Consider the following 18,752-nt stretch of genomic DNA (forward strand, 5'->3'; position numbering starts at 1 on the left):
GGAATCACCACACTGCTTTCCACAGAGGTTGCACTAGTTTACATTCCCACCAACAGTGTAGAAGTGTTCCCTTTTCACCACACCCTCTCCAGCAGCTGTTATTTTTTGACTTGTTGATAATTGCCATTCTGACTGGGGTTAGGTGGTATCTCAGTGTGGTTTTGATTTGCATCTCCCTGATGATTAGTGAGGTTGAACATTTCTTCATGTGTTTGTTGGCTGCTCGGATGTCTTCCTTTGTGAAATGTCTGTTCATATCTTTTGCCCATTTTATAATGGGGTTGTTTGTTTGTTTGTTTGTTTGTTTCAGCACGTTTGAGTTCCTTGTAGATCCAGGATGTTAAGCCTTTGTTGGACCTGGAGTTGGCAAATACTTTTTCCCAGTCTGTAGGCTGTCTCCCTGCTCTCTTGATGGTTTCTTTGGCTTTGCAGAAGCTTGTCAGTTTAATAAGGTCCCACTTGTCTTAAATGCAGTTCTAATTTGTATTATTATTTCCAATAGTGTAGGTATTCTAAACAAAACAAAATATGTGTTTCTGGTTAATATTTTATTTTAATAGAATAGGAAAAAATAATAAAGCAAAATCATTATTTTGCATGATATATGTTAAAAATTGTGTGTCATTACTGCATTTTGAACGTAATTCTAGAGGAAACTTATGTTTTGTTATATCATTTAGAAAATGTTGGCATAAAAAATTATATGTCCCTTAGGAGAAATCTGGCACATTTTAAATTTGTAACATGTTCTTGTTTCAAAGAGACCACTTTTCTGGTAAATAGTGAAAGAGAATACTGTTGCAGTTACCATCTATTCTGTTTCTAAAATAGTTAAAGTACTAGAAAAAAGTCCATTGTTGCCAGGGCTAGCTTACTTTAACCACAACCTATTTTTAAAAGTCATTAAAAAATCAAAATATATTTTAAAATAATTTGTGACTCAACTTTAGGAAAACTGGAGTTTTTACAAATGTCTCAGCTCATCTTTATCCAATGTTTTTTATTCAACAAATACTCTTTCCAGGAGCTGTTATCTACCTAATAACAATGAAAATATTTTATTTTGTTTAGTGAAATTTCTGAAATAGTTGAATTATATTTAAATATAATTAATTAAGATAGTTTTACTCTCATGGATGTTAAGTCAAATATTTTTAAAAGTTATTTTTATGTATTTATTAGCATTTCAATGACTTTTTCCTTCTTTGTTACTTTTTTAAAAATATGGTTAAAAATTAGCAGTGTACTCATTTAAGGAAAGCTATTAGAAGGAAATACTTTATTTTATATGTTTGAATTAACCACTGTATGGTAAATGAACTTTATTGTATTATGTGTCATGCTAAACCCCAAACACATAATTTTGTGGCAACTTAAAAATATTATATGGATTTCTGTCTCTTTAGAAAGATCATTGCTCCTCTTGTAACTCGTCATGGAAAGCTATGGTCCAACTTCTGGGGAGCATTGAGTCCTGATGGATATTATGCACGATCTGAGGATTATGTGGATATTGTTCAAGGGAACAGAGTGTAAGTCACTTTACTTAATGTTTTAATGTTAAATACTATAATATAAAGATGTAGACTTGTTAATATTACTCAAACATTTTTGGTGTTTATCTATTTTCTTTTTATTTAATGGAAATTTGAGAACTTAGAGACCACTTGGAATCTTGAAATACTAGTATAAAACTAATATTTTAAAAAATTATGTTTAAAGTTCCAAATCTTCAGAGAAACAAACTCATTGTTATAAGAAATACTAAGCAACAATATGTGGTTACCATGGGTACCCATCTTATGGTTGGTAGGAGAATAATACTCTCTAGTTAAAAATTTGGGAAGGCAATTTAGTATAACTAACTTTTTAATGGTCAGAATTAAGGGTTGTTTTGATAGATTTTAAATTTTATAAATAAGCAAACAGCAGTAACAACCAGCACCTTCCAGTATTTTTGATTGCATGAGTGTTTTGTGTGAAACAGTTGATATTCTGCTTTAAAGAGGGGTTTCTATAGAGGTTGAAAAGAATATATGTGCTACAAAGTATACATTATTGATATTTATTTCAGAGAAAATGGTTGATTTTTTTAAGTTAAAAATAATCACAATCGAAGTAGTTTTGCCAAGACAGTATCTAGGACGAATGTCATTCTTTTTTTCATACAGATGATGAACCAAAGTGACTGACCCATTAAATGCTTTGTCTTAGTTCTCAAACACATCCACCCAATTAAAAAGTGAACTAAAAAGATGTGCCCTTAAATTTAGAGAGAAAATCACGTTTCTCTTTAAATAGCTGAGTAGTAAAAGGATGTTTTACTTGTGAAAATGATAATTGGTATAGAAAGCTTAAATCTGAATGATGCAGGTATGATGCAGGCTTTTGTTAGCTGCAATTAGTAAGTATGATAGCTGAGAAGACACTAGTAAAATCATATTCTGCTGTTCCGGTGTAGTTTTGTGGACTCTGGGATGATTTGTATAGACCATGTACCTTATACTATCTGTTGGCAAAGCCAAAATGAAGGCTTGCAAAAATAGAGTGGAGAATTTGTGTTTTACGTTGCAGAAAATCTCCAACCTCCTATCATACAGTACTTCCCATTATACTTCCCATTGTCTAGAATGTAAGGAAAAGCATATGGTAGAGGCTTTTGATCTAGTTAATATGAGAATATACTTCATGTTCCAAAGCTACAGAAAGGAATGATATCTGAGAGAGAGAGAGAGAGAGAGAGAGAGAGAGAGAGAGAGAGAATTTTTTCCTTCAAAACTGAAACACTGCTTAATCCACCATAGATAAGTTCTGAATTCAGCTGACACATTGTACACAGTAATCCCTTCTTATCTAGGGATTTGCTTTCCATGGTTTCAGTTTACTTGTGGTCAACTGTGGTCTGAAAATATTAAGATATTTTGAGAAAGAGAGAAAGAAACTACATTTGTATAACTTTTTTTACAGTATATCATTATAGTTTATTTTGTTTAAGTTATTGTTAATCTCTTACTGTGCTTAATTTATAAATTAAGCTTTATCCTAAGTATGTATGTGTAAGCAAAACAGTACTGTATATGTGTGTATGCATGTGTGTGTGTGTGTGTGTGTGTGTGTGTGTGTGTGTGTGTGTGTGTGTGTTCAATATTATCTGTGGTTTTAGACATCTACTGGGGGTCTTGGGACATATTCCCTTCACATAAAGGGGACTGCTGTAATTCTTAAGGCTGTCTACCCACATTTCCTTGGCAAAGATCTTACCTTGCTGTTCTCTAAAAGCAACATTTACAGTCTTTGAGGCAAAACGTTTCTTATGTGTTTCTTAGTAAATGAGTCATGTTCAGAATAAGGATGAGGGGTGGAAGGATGAAAGACAAAAGTGTCTCCCAGCACTCATGTACTTATGGCTAGATTTCTTCATTATTTTCTTCCTTTTTCTACAAAAGATTTGAAATGGCTTAAAGAAATACAAAAGAACATAATTTAGGAGCACTTTAGGCTATATTCATTTGCACACTGATAAATGCCTAACAATTGACTCTTGGGGTGGGAGATGCCTTGATTTATAGTGTATGCCAATATCTGTGGTGTAAATACTGCTATCATGGCTGATTTCTGGATTCCAGTGTAAAATCACTAAACGTAGACGTGGTACTCGAAGTCAGTTCTGGGAAGCCAGTATGCACTGGCTCTAGCGCCGCACTGGTTGTATGTTATTAATTTTACTATCAGACTCTTTAAACTCAAGTGGAAGCACATTCTGTACAACAAAATATTAGTCCCTAACTGCAACAATTAAATGAGAGGTGACAGCTAAAAATGCCAAACAGATAGCAACTCTAAATTGAAATTTATCTAAAGAGATAGTAGTTCATTTCCTAATTCTCATAAAACTATAATGCATGCCAAGTAATCATATATATATGTCAAATATCATTAAATGTGTTTGTTGTGTTGATTTAGTGTTTTGTATATACAAAGTTTACACACATACAAAGTATTTATTCTAAACATGTAAAAATAAAACTTAAAATGATTTGTATATGTGGTATTTTGGAATGTGTTCTCTTTACTTCCAGAGGAGTATGGAATGTCCCATACATGGCTAATGTGTATTTAATTAAGGGAAAGACACTCCGATCAGAGATGAATGAAAGAAACTATTTTGTTCGTGATAAATTGGATCCTGATATGGCACTTTGCCGAAATGCTAGAGAAATGGTAAGATATACAATGATGGCTTGCTTGAATGTTCTCATAAGATGGCTTGCTTTACCAGTTGCAACGTGTGTCACTGTGTTTTGATGCTCTTTTTCTTTCTAATTTGTAAGTACTAGCCAATTTTTTTGGTTCTGTATTGAAAATTTGAGAGCAATTTTGGAGAATAATTTCTGAATATTTGCCTGTAGAGACAATTTGAAAAATGTTAGGTTTCGTGCTCAGGCTGACTCATAGAGCAACAGGATTTCAGTAATAAAGAAGAAATTGTTACAAACCAATTTTGCTCTTTTAAGAATACATCTTTATTTCCATTTGAAATTCTGTAGTGAAATTGTCACCTAATTAAAGTTAATTAGATAAAACCTTGGTGAAATGTTCACTACACTTTTAAGAAGAACACATTTTTGTTCCAAAATTAATGTTTATATTTTCTCTAGAGGTACTTTATATAATTATTAACCTCATAATTCTTAAAAAGCAAGTTTCTTACGACTAAACTGGGACATGAGGTAACATATAAAAAAACTAATGACACATTGCTGTTCTACAAATATACTTCCATTATAAAACTTAAAATGGCTGCATAAAATGGTTTGATTTCAAAATGTATAAACATATTTTAAAACATATTTATATGATTTTTTTCTTTTTTGAGTTGGAGTCTCACTCTGTTGCCCAGACTGGAGTGCAGTGGCCACTCCCCGCCACCACAGCCTTAACCTGCTGGGCTCCGGCAATTCTTCCTCCTCAGCTTTCCGAGTAGCCAGAATTACAGGTGCGCACTACCACGCCCGGCTAATTTTTTGATTTATTGTAGAGATGAGGTCTCGCCTGCCCAGGCGGGTCTCGAACCCGCGGGCTCAGGCAATCCACTCACCTCAGCCTCCCAAAGGCGCGGGATTACAGGCTGAGCCACCGAGCCCGGCTTATATGATTTTTTAAAGAACTAACTGGGTTATTGTATTTCTAATTTCCAAATTTGTATAAGCCATTGCGATTTGGGAAAAAATCAGAAAAGTTGGCAAGTATTTTTTTTTCTTAGTTTAACAAGGCATGTGTTGTTTGAATATGTTTGTTTTTCCCACAAACCTATGTGCATTGTTATTATTAAATATCCTCAGTACCTGTGATTGTATTTTGTGCTCATGTTTGGCTAATTTGACTCAACAGCGCATCCTGGAATGGCCTCTCTTACTCATTGTTTCCTTTGTCTTAATTGTGTGTCTAATGAAAGTTCTACTAAGGAATGAGCTTGGATTTATGTTTGACCGAAAAAAAAAAAGGAAAGAAAAGGCTGAAAGGGCTGGAAATGTTTCTTTGTGTGCGCTATAAGCTTTGCTTGTTCTGCATGTTGTCTATTAAGGACATTTCAGAATGTCAGCTTTTGTTCAAAGCTGCTATTTTTATTTACCAAAGAATACCTGAGAGAGTGGGTGTGCAGGTCAACTTACCCAATGCTTCTCTTCATTTTAGACTTTACAAAGGGAAAAAGACTCCCCTACTCCGGAAACATTCCAAATGCTCAGCCCCCCAAAGGTGTTATTTTTTTATTTATTTTTGTTTATTTAATTAATATTTGATATGGTATGTTGCCTAGCAGTAAAGTTTCTTTAAGAGCTTTCTTTGCATTTAGCTTGGTAAAATGTTGGTATTCATTGGTTAGTAATCTGTATATGTGTGTGTGTGTGTGTGTGTGTGTGTGTGTGTGTGTGTGTGTGTGTGTTTTGTGTGATTTGGGGGTGGGCATTGTGTGATAATCAACTCTGGTTCTTTGGACTGATGTGCATTTTATGGTTGACAGGTGAGAAAGTTAAGCCAAAGTCATTTCACTTGGTAAAATATTGGGTACTCTTTATTGATTTATTTTATTCGTCACTAACCCTCTTGCCATTAAAACAGGTGCCAAAAGAAACAAGTTTACCTCGTTGCTGTTCTCCACATTTATTTGGTTTGGGGCTTTTTTTTTAAGCTGCCTTTATAATGCACAGCTCATTTCGGTGTTCAGTCTTTCTTTACATATTAGAACAACAGAAGAATTAAATAGACTGATGAAATATTACTGACACTCTGAATTCTTGTTTAAAAATGTGACCTTGTCTTCTTTGAAAGGGAAAGAAGAGATACAATTTATTGCACTTGGTATCTCAAATATATTTCTTCTTTTAAACAGGAATTTTTTCCCCGATATCTACATCTAGGATCAATGAGAAATGGACAAAAACGGTCCATTCTTCTTTTTTTCAGTTGAGTGTCAGTGCTGTCTACTAGTTTTGTGTGATATCTTGAATTCATAACCAAATTTTATTTTTTATTTTAAATGATGTATGTTTTATATGGAAAGTAAAAATGCATGTTTATAAATGAAATTAAAATTGAAATTAATATCTTATGTATTTTTCCCACAATTAAATGTATTTTTGTACCTACCTCTATGATTAATACTGTTATTTTTTGGCATATAGGGTGTATTTATGTACATTTCTAATAGACATGAATTTGGAAGGCTATTATCAACTGCTAATTATAATACTTCCCATTATAACAATGACCTCTGGCAGATTTTTGAAAATCCTGTGGTATGTATCTCATATTCAACTTTATTAGTTTCCTATACCTCTAAATGGATGTAAAACTGGTAATAATATAAAAATATGGTAAGAGACTTTTGAAAAATAACATAATCAATTATATTTCATGATCTATGGAGTAGATCTAAATTAGACCAACAACTTTTTTTATGAATACATATATTAGTTTTGGAGAAAGGAATTATCAGTTTCTCTGTTTTCACCTGATATTTTTGTTTTATGTATTCAAAAACACCATCTAATTTTTAATTATAATTTCAGAAAAATGTTTACTAATAGTCACATATGATATTTATTTTGGGGAAGAAAATTTAAGAATTTAGTCTGGGAAAATACATGTTATTATTTTGTTAATTTATTTTTACAGTTTTGTGAATGTGCACCAAATATAGCCAGAGAAAATTTAGAGTAAGCTGATCCAGCATATAAAGGAAGACTTAACTTGAGGAAACTATTTCCTTTTAAAGTCTATTTTTCTTCTTTCTTTTTTTACAGATTTGAATCAGACAGTAATTAATTTTTCTTAGGTTTTACAAGACTTTTTTTCATTAGACAAGTTGACACATTTATTCAAGGGAAAATACTCTCTTGAACAATCATCTCTGTAACCCTGCTATAATGGTTTTCCCTCACCAGTAGTAAAAGTTTCACATTGCAAAGACTCAATCCATCTGATGAGAGTTGCTTTTATTTTGTAGGAATAGTTGTGACCCTGGAATAGTACATTCAACAGTCTCTGGATATTCTGTTGAATAGAAAAAAGAATATCTTTTGACACTTTATTACTTTAAAAGTACTTCTGTTTCAGATTAGGTGCATATCTTCATCTTTCACAGGGGTAGAGTTGAAAAGAGGCTTTTTTTTTAGTGGTGAAGGTGGAATTCTGTATTTCACTTTGGCACTGAATTTCTTGGTACCTTGAGGGATAGAATTATTTGATTTCGTGGGTAACATTAGTTTCCTGGTAAGATGTCCTAAATTTTATCCTAAATTGTAGACATTTGTGTAAGAATTTGTCTTTAGAGAGCATGCAATAAAAAGACCAGAATCGAGTAAAAACTGCTTTTCTTGTCATGGCTTTCTTTGTTCTTTGTTAAAGTAGCCTGATCAATATGCTTCATGAGAGAAATCCCATCGCCAAATACTTAGTGATTATCCCGTTACCTGAATTTCCAAGAAACTAGTAAAGTCAAAGTTTGCTCAATTATTTGAAAGTTGGTCTAAAATGAAATGTTAGTGTTAATATCCTAATGTAAAAACATCCAGGGCTTTTTTTCCTTTAACTTAAAAAAAAAGTATTGATGCATAGGGGAAAAATGCTGTAGTGAAAAATTCTTAAATCATATAGGTGATTGCTTCTAATTTTTTTCTATATATTAGAATTAGAAAGCTAATAAATATTAGAATAATGAGGTAATACAGAAATCTGGTCTTTCTATACTATGGTTAAATGAAATTTATTAAATAATTTGAAGATAATTTTGTTTACTTCACATCAAAAATATCTGAGTTGCATATAAACAGATATGCAAAATAAAATGGCATATAAATTATCATGATATAAATTATCAGCCTTCTGAAATCTTTTCTCAAAAGACATTCCAGTCAAATATTGTTTTGAAACATTTTGATTGGAATTTTTTTGAGTGCATGCCTCTCAGTTCTTCCCTGTTGGCTCTCTTAGCTTTATACTTTGTAAAGAGAAAATGAAGAGTTTTGTTAAATATTGTAAATACATTTTAGAAGAGATTTTTTTGGAAACCTGAATCACTCTATATTTTAATGAATACCTTATTTATTTATTTATTTATTTGTTTAACCTTAATATCTTTCAATACTCATATTTAAATAAAGCATTTGCCCCAAGAAAAAGGATTCTTTAGCTTATGTTGAAAAAAAAATGTAGATTGTTTTATCTGTGGTTTTATGCCAGATATTGGTCAAAGAGAATAATCAAATACATGAATTAGAATGAAGATAAACTTTTTTCAGTATACAGCCTTATGTCTTAATTTTAGTAACAAAAAAAGTGCTAGCAATGCATGATCATTCTTTCAAAAATTATTAAAAACTGAAGCAGAGGCAGAAATTTTATATTCATTTAAATAAGTCAGAAAATTTTAGAGTAGTTTACTATAAAAGTATATATAAGACCCTAGTTAATTAATTTACTAATTAATTTTTACTAATATTTGTTGTAGAATTTTGCTCATTTTTTGCTTTTAAACACACATGCATTACCTACTTCTCTCTCTCTCTCTGTCTGTCTCTCTCTCTCTCTCTCTCTCTCTCTCTCTCTCTATATATATATATATATATATATACGAAAAATACTGGCAGTCCCAGACTTCTGATGGTTTGACTTAGGAATTTTCAACTTTCTGATGGGTTTATCACAGTATTAAATGCATTTTCACTTACCATGGGTTTATTGGGACATAATCCTATCATGAGTCAAGGAACATTTAAGCATGAAAATCTATTCACTGTAAGATTATTCAAGTTTTAAAATCCTGAAGTATAAAATTTCATAAATAAAAATGTTGAATTTCATAGAATAATGTAGACACACATAGAATCAGGCAAAGATTAAAACATATACTGTGGTTTCTGAAAAGTCCTCTTTTGTTCACTACACATAATCATTTATAAATTGTTGGAGTAATTTATAAGATATATGTACTTTGTCAGTAAAATATTTATAAATTATTTCCTTTAATATGTATTTTTTTGTAGGACTGGAAGGAAAAATATATAAATCGGGATTATTCAAAGATTTTCACTGAAAATCTAGTTGAGCAGGTTGGTTTTAATAATGATTATGACACATAGAACATTTTTGCTGTGTTTTCCAGAAAGCAGTAATATCTATGTAATACTACTTTGGTGGAAGATGTTGTGAAAGTTGAGAAGCTATCCTTTATGTAACATTCACGCAGTTTAATTATTAATTACATAGGCTTAAGTATCATAGAGTTGTAAAAATGTAGAAAATGGAGATTAACAATAATTTAAGATCATGACTTTTAAAAAAAATTTTTCCTAAGAGTTGTAGCTTTCTGAAACCACCAAAAACAAGGGTGTGGATTTCTTTCAATGAAAGCTTATCGTTGAAAGAAATTGGGCTCTCTTAAAGAAAGAGTCTTTTCTTGTGGGCTCTTTTAAAAAATCAATTCTAATACTTCATTTTCAAAAATGTAAGGTGTCACCAATTCTGAGATGAACCATTATTTTATGGACCATGAGAAACAAAATAAATACTGCTAATTAGGTTATGATACGTTGTTTTCTTTAGAACTTTTTATTTTACACTTGTTGGAAGAGCTATTTTAGACTATTAAGACACGGATGCTATTATGTCTTCTAATGATGATACCATGTTTTATAGCCTTGTCCTGATGTTTTTTGGTTCCCCATATTTTCCGAAAAAGCCTGTGATGAGCTAGTCGAAGAAATGGAGCATTATGGCCAATGGTCTGGGGGAAAACATCATGTAAGTTGTAATTTCACAAAAAGAACTAAAATGTGTGTGTGTTGGGGGTGGTTAGGGAGTGAATATTCAGATAATTCAGAGGAGATGTGCTCTTTTTGTCCTACATCTCTGAGTTCTAGACCTAACTGACTAGCCAAGGCTATCAGGAGAACTGTTTTCAGTCAAATTCTGCTACCAGCTAATTGTTTAATACTTGAGGAAATCATTTAATCTATCTAGGCCCTAGCTTCTCATGTGATATGCCAATGGATGGTGCCTAGGGGGCAGTGTCCTGACACTGGAGGTGAACCGGAAATCCATGTCTTTATGGAGTGGCATGGTATTGCTCTTCTCCGAGGCCACTTTTTATTCCCTGAGTTTTCATGCATTTTCACTGGAACTGTAGTGAAAATAGTAAGACAAACCTTATCAGGTTGGCTGTCAAAACGATTGTTTTGTGTTAACATGGAAAGAAAAATGTTAGTGGAATACTGTGGAATATTACTGCTTCTGTACAATTAGTTAGCTGATTAGGGAGAGGGAAATTCCAAGTATAAAAAAGAACTTCAAGTCAGTAGGTTGCGAAATAATGAAAAGCAGTCTTTGAAAGACTTTGGATGTCACAAAATAGAAGGGAGGAACAGCAGCAAACGTTTGTTTTCGGTGGTTGGAATCCAAAGAGCAGATACATGGAATCTGTGTTCCTCAAGCAGCTAAAACTGCCTGAAGGGTCACTGGAAAAAACAAACAAACAAACAAACAAACAAAAAACCTCATTTTTTTAAAAGAGAGGGTGTGAAAACTTAAGATGTCATTTTTATTTACTTTATAGTTAAACCTCACATGTACACTGAATAAGTAGGAAAGGAATCTACTGATTCTACAATACTTACCTTCATCACTGTATCATTTGCAAAGCTATGTTATCTAAGTTATTTTGATAGCTTTACAATTAAAGCAGATGGTATACCATAATTGTACAACTGTTATTTTTATAGTTTATTATGATCTGTGGTTGAAAAAAAATACCATGATGTAAATGTGAATTGCACATGGATTACACTTTATGATGTCATTAATGCTGTTTCTAGGATAGTCGTATAACTGGTGGTTATGAAAATGTCCCAACTGATGATATCCACATGAAGCAAATTGATCTGGAGAACGTATGGCTTCATTTTATCCGGGAGTTTATTGCACCGGTTACACTGAAGGTCTTTGCAGGCTATTATACAAAGGTAGTTATCTTCCTATCCCTCTTTCCTTCTTCCTATGAATTTTTACCCATATGTGCTTTTTAAATGCTTTTATGAATAAGCAAATCCACTGGCTTACTTTGCTTTTTTTTTTAAGGGATTTGCACTACTGAATTTTGTAGTAAAGTACTCCCCTGAAAGACAACGTTCTCTTCGCCCTCATCATGATGCTTCTACATTTACCATCAACATTGCACTCAATAATGTGGGAGAAGATTTTCAGGTAATTATGACCTTATTTCTTTAGATTACTCAAAAGAAAGATGCCTTTGCCTTAGTTTCTTTTTTAGATTGCTAAAATGGCATAATTTGAATTTTGCCACTGATTAAGGTTAAAAATAAAAAGCTGACAGATCTCTTTGTTTTAACTTTTTAGGGAGGTGGATGCAAATTTCTAAGATACAATTGCTCAATTGAATCACCACGTAAAGGCTGGAGCTTCATGCATCCTGGGAGACTCACACATTTGCATGAAGGACTTCCTGTTAAAAATGGAACAAGATACATTGCAGTGTCATTTATAGATCCCTAAGTTATTTACTTTTCATTGAATTGAATTTTCTTTTGGATGGATGACTGGCATGAACATATCTTGGAAGTTGTGCTTGAGAAGATGAGAGGAATATTTAAATAACTACTACAGAACAACTTCACTTTGGGCCAAACATTTGAAAAACTTTTTATAAAAAATTGTTTGATGTTTCTTAATGTCTGCTCTGAGCCTTAAAACACAGTTTGAAGAAAAGAGAAAAAAAAGTAAAAAATATTTATTTCTATTCTTTATTATCTCTGAGAATAATGACAATTTTATGAATTTGTGTTTCAAGTGGATAAAATATTCAGGTACAAATGTACAAGTGATCAACAAGAATAATAATATTTTCTTATTTTTAAAAATCTGGGAAGAATTTTATTTATCAACATGTAGAGGAAATGTAGACAAAATGGATATATGTGAAATTAATAAGTTTTAAAACCTTGGAAATCTGATTCTCACTGAATTTTATGCAATTGTGAAAGTACCTTTTTGACCATCTTTGCAGGCCTTATTTACAGTAATTACTAAGGAAACACAAAGAAAATATTACACAATGTTTTTCTGTAAGAAAATTAGAACAAAACACAACTGGGGAGTATATTCAGTTGAAAACAATTTTGTTTAGATTGTAAGGCAGATTAGTTTACATTTGTATTAGAAATTAAACCCTATGCTTCTTCAGATGAATCTTCCAAAGTAGTTATGCTAAGTAGATATTAGATTTAGAAAAGTATTTCCACTTTATAAAAGTATATTAAGTATTGACTTAAGATCGACATGTGTGCTTAAGTCAAAACAGATTTTTGTTTTATTTCCTTTTTAAAAAAGTTCTAGAAAATAGTGAGAGAAAAAACAACAGTTTGAGATTAGAAGTGCATTTGATGATTTTTTAAAAAAATTCTTTAAGTACTTGAATTTTATATCAGGAAACTAAAGTTGATGAGCCTTGCTTCTTCCTTTTTCCCCCTTTGTCTCTCTTCTTATTCTTTTTGTAGGGAAGAGTTATTCACTTTTTTCTCTTCTTGGCATAATCTCCTTTTACTCGTTTTAGCATCTTTATTATTTTCCCTCTATCCTACTTTTTAAAAATTCCTCAACAAAAATATTTGTTGACTTCATGTTTCATCATTTGTCTGAGTAAGGTTTAAATATCTTTATTGTAGCTACTGTTTTTAATTTAAAGATTAAACTTGAAAATAAGTTCTTAATCATGGTGCCAAAATTCATTTTCTAACACCATGTGTTAGAAAATTATGAAAAATAAAATAATTTAAAAATAAGCTCGTTTTGTTCTCTTTATTATTGGTGGCTTATCTTTAGAAGTGAATGTATGGTGGAATAGTTCAAAAGAATATCTGGATATAAAGACAATGATATTTTTCATTTTACTTAGTAGAGTTAGTGATATCATTACTTATCAAAACTATAGAATTATAAATTTAATTACAAAATCTTCAATCTTAGCATAACTAGGGATTAGAGCTAAACCATTTTACAAGTAAGTGAGGAAATAGAGGATAAACTTTATTCAGTATATGTTTATTTATTCCGTGATATTTTTTGAGTTCCCACTGTGGGTCAGGCATTTTTCCCCCCAAAGTAAATACTAGCTGTCCACATCTTACTATTCACATCAGCTAGGTTGAGGAGACATTTTAGTAGTGATTTGTGAATTATATTTCTATACATTATGTTTGGGATTCAAAACATGTAGCACCAGGTATAGTGTGGATACGAAACAATAAGAACAGATTCTGGTTATAAAAGCAGGTAGAGTTCTTCCTGTGCAAGCCAGGTTAATGTCCTTTGTAGTACAATTCATAAGAAAGACATCTGCCAAGTACTAGTTCTTTTTAGTTTTGGAACACATGGGTGTTAGAATTATTTTAATCTTATGCCATATTTCTAGAAATTGGGTCGGCAGTTGACTGGGCATGTTTTTTTTTTTTTTGTCTTCTTATTCCATGAAATAATATAAAATGGAACTTTAAAAAGATGATTCATAGTGAGGGGAAAAGATAAACTTTTTCAAAAGTCGATTAAAACTTTTGGAAAATGGAAAACAAGTGGGATTAGATGGTGGGTGGAGAAAACAGCTTGAAACAGAGCAGAAGACTGTTCCATAAACTACTTCTATTGTGTGATTTGTTTGTTTTATGGAATATTATAAAGACTTTTAAAAGAATAAAATAAGTATACACACATTTGACTCTTGAATAATGTGGGGGTTAGAGAGACAGACCCCTGCAGTCGGGAATCCATATATAACTTTTGACTCCCTCAAAACTAAAATACTAATAAGTAGCCCACTGTTGACTGGAAGCCTTACCAATAACGTGAACAGTCGATTAACACATTTTGTATGTTATACATATTATATACTGTATTCTTCAATTAAGCTAGAGGAAAAAATGACATTAGGAAGATCATAAGGAAGAGAAAATATATTTACTATTTGCTAAATGGAACTGAATCATCATATAAGTTTTTACTATCTATCTTCTCATTGAGTGTGCTGAGGAGGAGGAGGAAGAGGAGGTGTTGGTCTAGCTGTCTCGGGTAGCAAAGGGGGAGAAACCATGTGTAAATGAAACTGCACAGTTCAAACCTGTGATGTTCAAGGATCAACTGTGTATCTCCAATAATCAGATATCTCTAAGAGATGAACCTGTGAGAATAAAGCCACACTCTTTAGAGTATGATACCATTTATGTTAAAAACAAAAAGCCATATATGTGTGTATAAATTTACAGAAAATTGTCTAGAAGGGAACATACTCTGGATAGTAGTGAGAGACCATGGAGGAGTAAATGGGGTTTATGCCTTTTATAAATGAAGGTGAATATACAGACTACAAATTTGTGAACTTTATAAATCTTAAGTCCCCCTAATGTATTAGAATAGATTTAAAAACATTTATTTGGAAAAGTGGTTTCATTCCTGGCAGATATTATTGAGTTAATGGCAATGTTTATTTATTTGATGTCAAGTAACTAGTTTAGTATGCCTGCTGTTTTGTCTTCGCTGAAACATAGTTGACTAAAACTTTGAATGTTTATTCACTTGTGAAAATTAGAAAGAAATTTCTGCCTGTTTAACAAGACAAAACACAAATAATCAACCTAAAGAATAATTTTAAGTGATGAAAATGGAGAGAATGCACTTTATTTCAAATTACCTGCACCTGAAATCAATAATAGATTACCAAATAAAATTAAGAGATGGAGAAGGAGAAAAAAAAAAATTATGTAGTTTTGTAATGGTTAATGAACTACTCTGTGCTTAATTATAAAATAATTTTTGAAGGCATTATTTTTAACTGGTTTAAACTTAGCAACTTCCTTCGGGAATGTGATGTGAAATGATAGGAAGGATTATGGTGACATATATTTCTGCACCTACTCAGGATGATTTTATATTTGACAAAGCTCAATAACTTCTATGTGAGAACTGGATAAACCAAAGTATAGTTTTCTGATGAGAATTAATGGTTATGTAATTAAAATAGTGCATATTTGGAAAATGAGATTATTCTCTTATGCTATGTGTTTTTAAATTAGTTTCATCTGGGTTTACATAGTTTATGTATTTATAAATCTTGCCAAATTGTGACATCACAGCCCCACCTTGTGGTCAACATAGCTAATACTGTGGAGTAAATTTTAGGCAAGAGTTGAGCTGTAATTTTTAAAAAAACTTTAAAAATTGATGCTTTCAAATTTTTTCTTAAAGGCTAATACAAATAAAATGGATAAATACTGAATTTTTCTCAGGAAGTCTTTTAAAATTGTAAAATATACAACACAATAGTTTAAAAAGAAAGAATTGTGACACAATTCTGAAATAGGGGGTAGCTGGCACATTTATAGTTGATACTGATGAAGTGATGCATTTTCTATTTTTATCTACTTTGTAAACTACTAACCTATGTTCAAATAGGAACAGGGGCCTGGATTAATAATAAAATAAGCGTGAAAGTAGTCAAACTCAGCTACAACCTGATACAGTAATTGGTTTGGAGTAGACAAATTGCTTGATTACATATTATAAGAACAGATTCATAGGGTTCTATTGTAAAAAAACAAATGTTTTTAATTGCTGTGTATCAGGGAAAGGTGAAAAATAGATTTTCTTTATTAACATGGAATTGTAAAGTGCAACAATGAGGATGAGACTTCTGTGGTACTAAAGTCTGGGTGATTCAGACACTGAAAGTTATCATCTCTGTTTTGGCTTTTTGAAGATTACCTAAATTTGTTCATACCGAAATTCTTGGAGGATGGTGCCCTAAAGTAGCTCTAATTTATGCCAGCTCTTGCATATTCACGTGCTGACCACACACCCTTTTTTGGGTCACCTTGTGCCCTGGCAGCTTGAATGAATTAATATCCCCCTCAGCTACTGTTAGGGTAGCCTCATTGCTTTACATGTTGTCCCAGAACAGCTTTCCAATTGATCTTCTAAGAGCCAAAAGGAGAGAGAATTTAATATATATATATATATATATATATTTATTATTATTATTATATATTATATATTATTGAAATGATTCGGTGCTTGTGATAGCAAGTCTGCGGAGATGGTCTTCGGGGAACCATGCTTCCTAGGATCCCTACATTTTGAGTTCTCCTCCCACAGTGAACCCAGGTGGGTCCTCTGTGACCAGTCCAATGCGGTAGAAGCAACTCTGCATAACTTCCAAACTGAGTGTGGGAAGCCTTGTGGCTTTGATTTCTCAGAACAGTCACTCTTAGAGCACTCTAGAATCCAGTGCCATGCTGTGAAAATCCACATGGAGAGGCCACATGCAAGTGTTCTGGCCAACAGCTGAAGCTGAGCACCCTACCTCAGCTCACACCATGTGAGTGGAGTTACTTGGACATCAAGCCCAGCCAATCCTTCAGATGAATATAGTTGCTGTCGACGTCTGCCTGCAACCACATGTGAGACCCCTGAGCAAGAAACCCCCAGCGGAGCTCGGATTTATAGCTCGGTTAGAGCCATAAAAGACAATTATTTGTTGTTTTAAGTCACTTAGTTTCCACATGGTTTGTTATACAGAAATAGAGAACTGAATCAGGATTACTGCTAGTACTCCATCATTCATAGGCCCTTCTCTGAGCACTTTCATACTGGATTATTTGTTACCTTTCATTCCCCTCAATGAAAGGTAAACAAATAATTGAGAGCAAGGACTGGGCCTTATTCCACCTTTTCCAGTTCTAGACTGTTCTAGCATACAGTCTGGCATACAGTAGGTATTTGTGTGTGAATGAGTAATCGGGAGTTGTTTTTATGTCTGAGATTTTATTGTATTTGCATCAAAATGCTCCCTGGAAGGAAGGAAGAGTTTTTAATTTAACAGGTACACAGAAATAAAAATAAATCTTGTGTACTTTAGTTATAATGTATGAAGTAAAGTCTTGAGATAGATTGTACAGTTTGTTCCTGAATAAAAAATAGGTAGGTGGACCCAAGTTGGATAGAGTAACGCACTAAGACTTTATAACAAGAAACTGCTGTCACTATTATCCTCAGTCTTATGGGCCAAAGAACTGAGACAGGGAGTGGGCAGTTTATGAGTGACTTGTCTAGAATGTGTATTAAACCTTTAATGATATTTTGAATCAAATAAATTTGATTTTATACATCTTAACGGTTTTTAAAAGTTCTTTAAAAAGCATTAAACATGAGGGGGACCCTCTCCAAACCAGAATTTATTTATAAAAACATTGTGCATTTATTCTTACATGTTTAAACTTTAGTCACTTTCAAAATACTCTCCATTTGAGGCAATATAACTATCAAGACACTTTTTCCACTGCTCAAAACAGTTTTTGCACTTGTCAATTTTGGTGGCTTTTAGTGCTTTTGCCATTTTTTGTTTTACCTCTTCCACATTGGCAAAATGTTTCTCTTTGGGAAACAAAAAAAAAGTCACTCGGCAAGATCCAGTGAATAGGGAGGGTAGGGCATGGAGGTCATGCCATTCTCGGTAAAAAACTGAACATTCAGCAGGGTGTGGGCAGGTACATTGTCATGGTGGAAGAACCAGTCACCTGCCACAACTTGGGAACATTTCTTATGCAAATCATGACACAACCTTCTCAAAAGTCCCGAATAAAAACTTTAGTTGACCATTTGATCTGGAGGAGCAAATTTCAACGTGTACTGCAAGGATCCTACCTTTCAAAAGATAATTTTGGGTGTTTTTGTATGTGTGTGTGTAAATATATGAAAAACTCTATATTTTATCCTTTACCTTTAAACTCAAATAGTTATAAAACAGAAGCATGTGAAGACAATGGATTTTCAAATCTCAAGTAGAGTATAGCCTTGATGTATATGGACACTGGAACTGCTATTGTTACCTTTGTCAAAGATTCCATTGCCCATTGGATGTCCATATTGTCCATATTGATTCTGACCAAATAAAATTTTAACATCCATTCAGTGTGGTCTTTCAAATGTGATAAATAATGAAATTATATCTTTATAATTTCACAAGGATCTGTATGACTGTTCAAAGAATGAATTATTTAGGAGCATTATAACAAGGGTTAAGTCAGGGAAAAAAGAAACTTTTTTGACTGCATGTGAAAAATAGTTTGAATTAAACAGAGGTGGTAAATAGTATTTTTGTATACATATAGAGAAGACATTTTTAATTTTTTTAA

General features: G+C 32.5%; 1 protein-coding gene across 1 annotated transcript in view; it reads left to right on the top strand.

Annotated features, from left to right (window-relative positions):
- PLOD2 (procollagen-lysine,2-oxoglutarate 5-dioxygenase 2) overlaps nucleotides 1–13,347 on the top strand; it is a 61,810-nt gene extending 48,463 nt beyond the window's left edge. The window contains exons 11-19 of the mRNA XM_008055590.2: nucleotides 1,407–1,532; nucleotides 4,080–4,221; nucleotides 5,695–5,757; nucleotides 6,684–6,797; nucleotides 9,546–9,611; nucleotides 10,198–10,302; nucleotides 11,373–11,519; nucleotides 11,635–11,760; nucleotides 11,914–13,347. Coding sequence (XP_008053781.1) covers nucleotides 1,407–1,532; nucleotides 4,080–4,221; nucleotides 5,695–5,757; nucleotides 6,684–6,797; nucleotides 9,546–9,611; nucleotides 10,198–10,302; nucleotides 11,373–11,519; nucleotides 11,635–11,760; nucleotides 11,914–12,069 — 1,045 coding nt within the window. The 3' untranslated portion in view covers nucleotides 12,070–13,347. The remainder of the gene's footprint in view (nucleotides 1–1,406; nucleotides 1,533–4,079; nucleotides 4,222–5,694; nucleotides 5,758–6,683; nucleotides 6,798–9,545; nucleotides 9,612–10,197; nucleotides 10,303–11,372; nucleotides 11,520–11,634; nucleotides 11,761–11,913) is intronic.
- The last annotated feature ends 5,405 nt before the right edge of the window (nucleotides 13,348–18,752 follow it).

This window comes from Carlito syrichta, unplaced genomic scaffold (genome assembly GCF_000164805.1).
Source record: "Carlito syrichta isolate Samal-C Ts95f unplaced genomic scaffold, Tarsius_syrichta-2.0.1 Scaffold301889, whole genome shotgun sequence".
Lineage (NCBI taxonomy): Eukaryota > Metazoa > Chordata > Mammalia > Primates > Tarsiidae > Carlito > Carlito syrichta.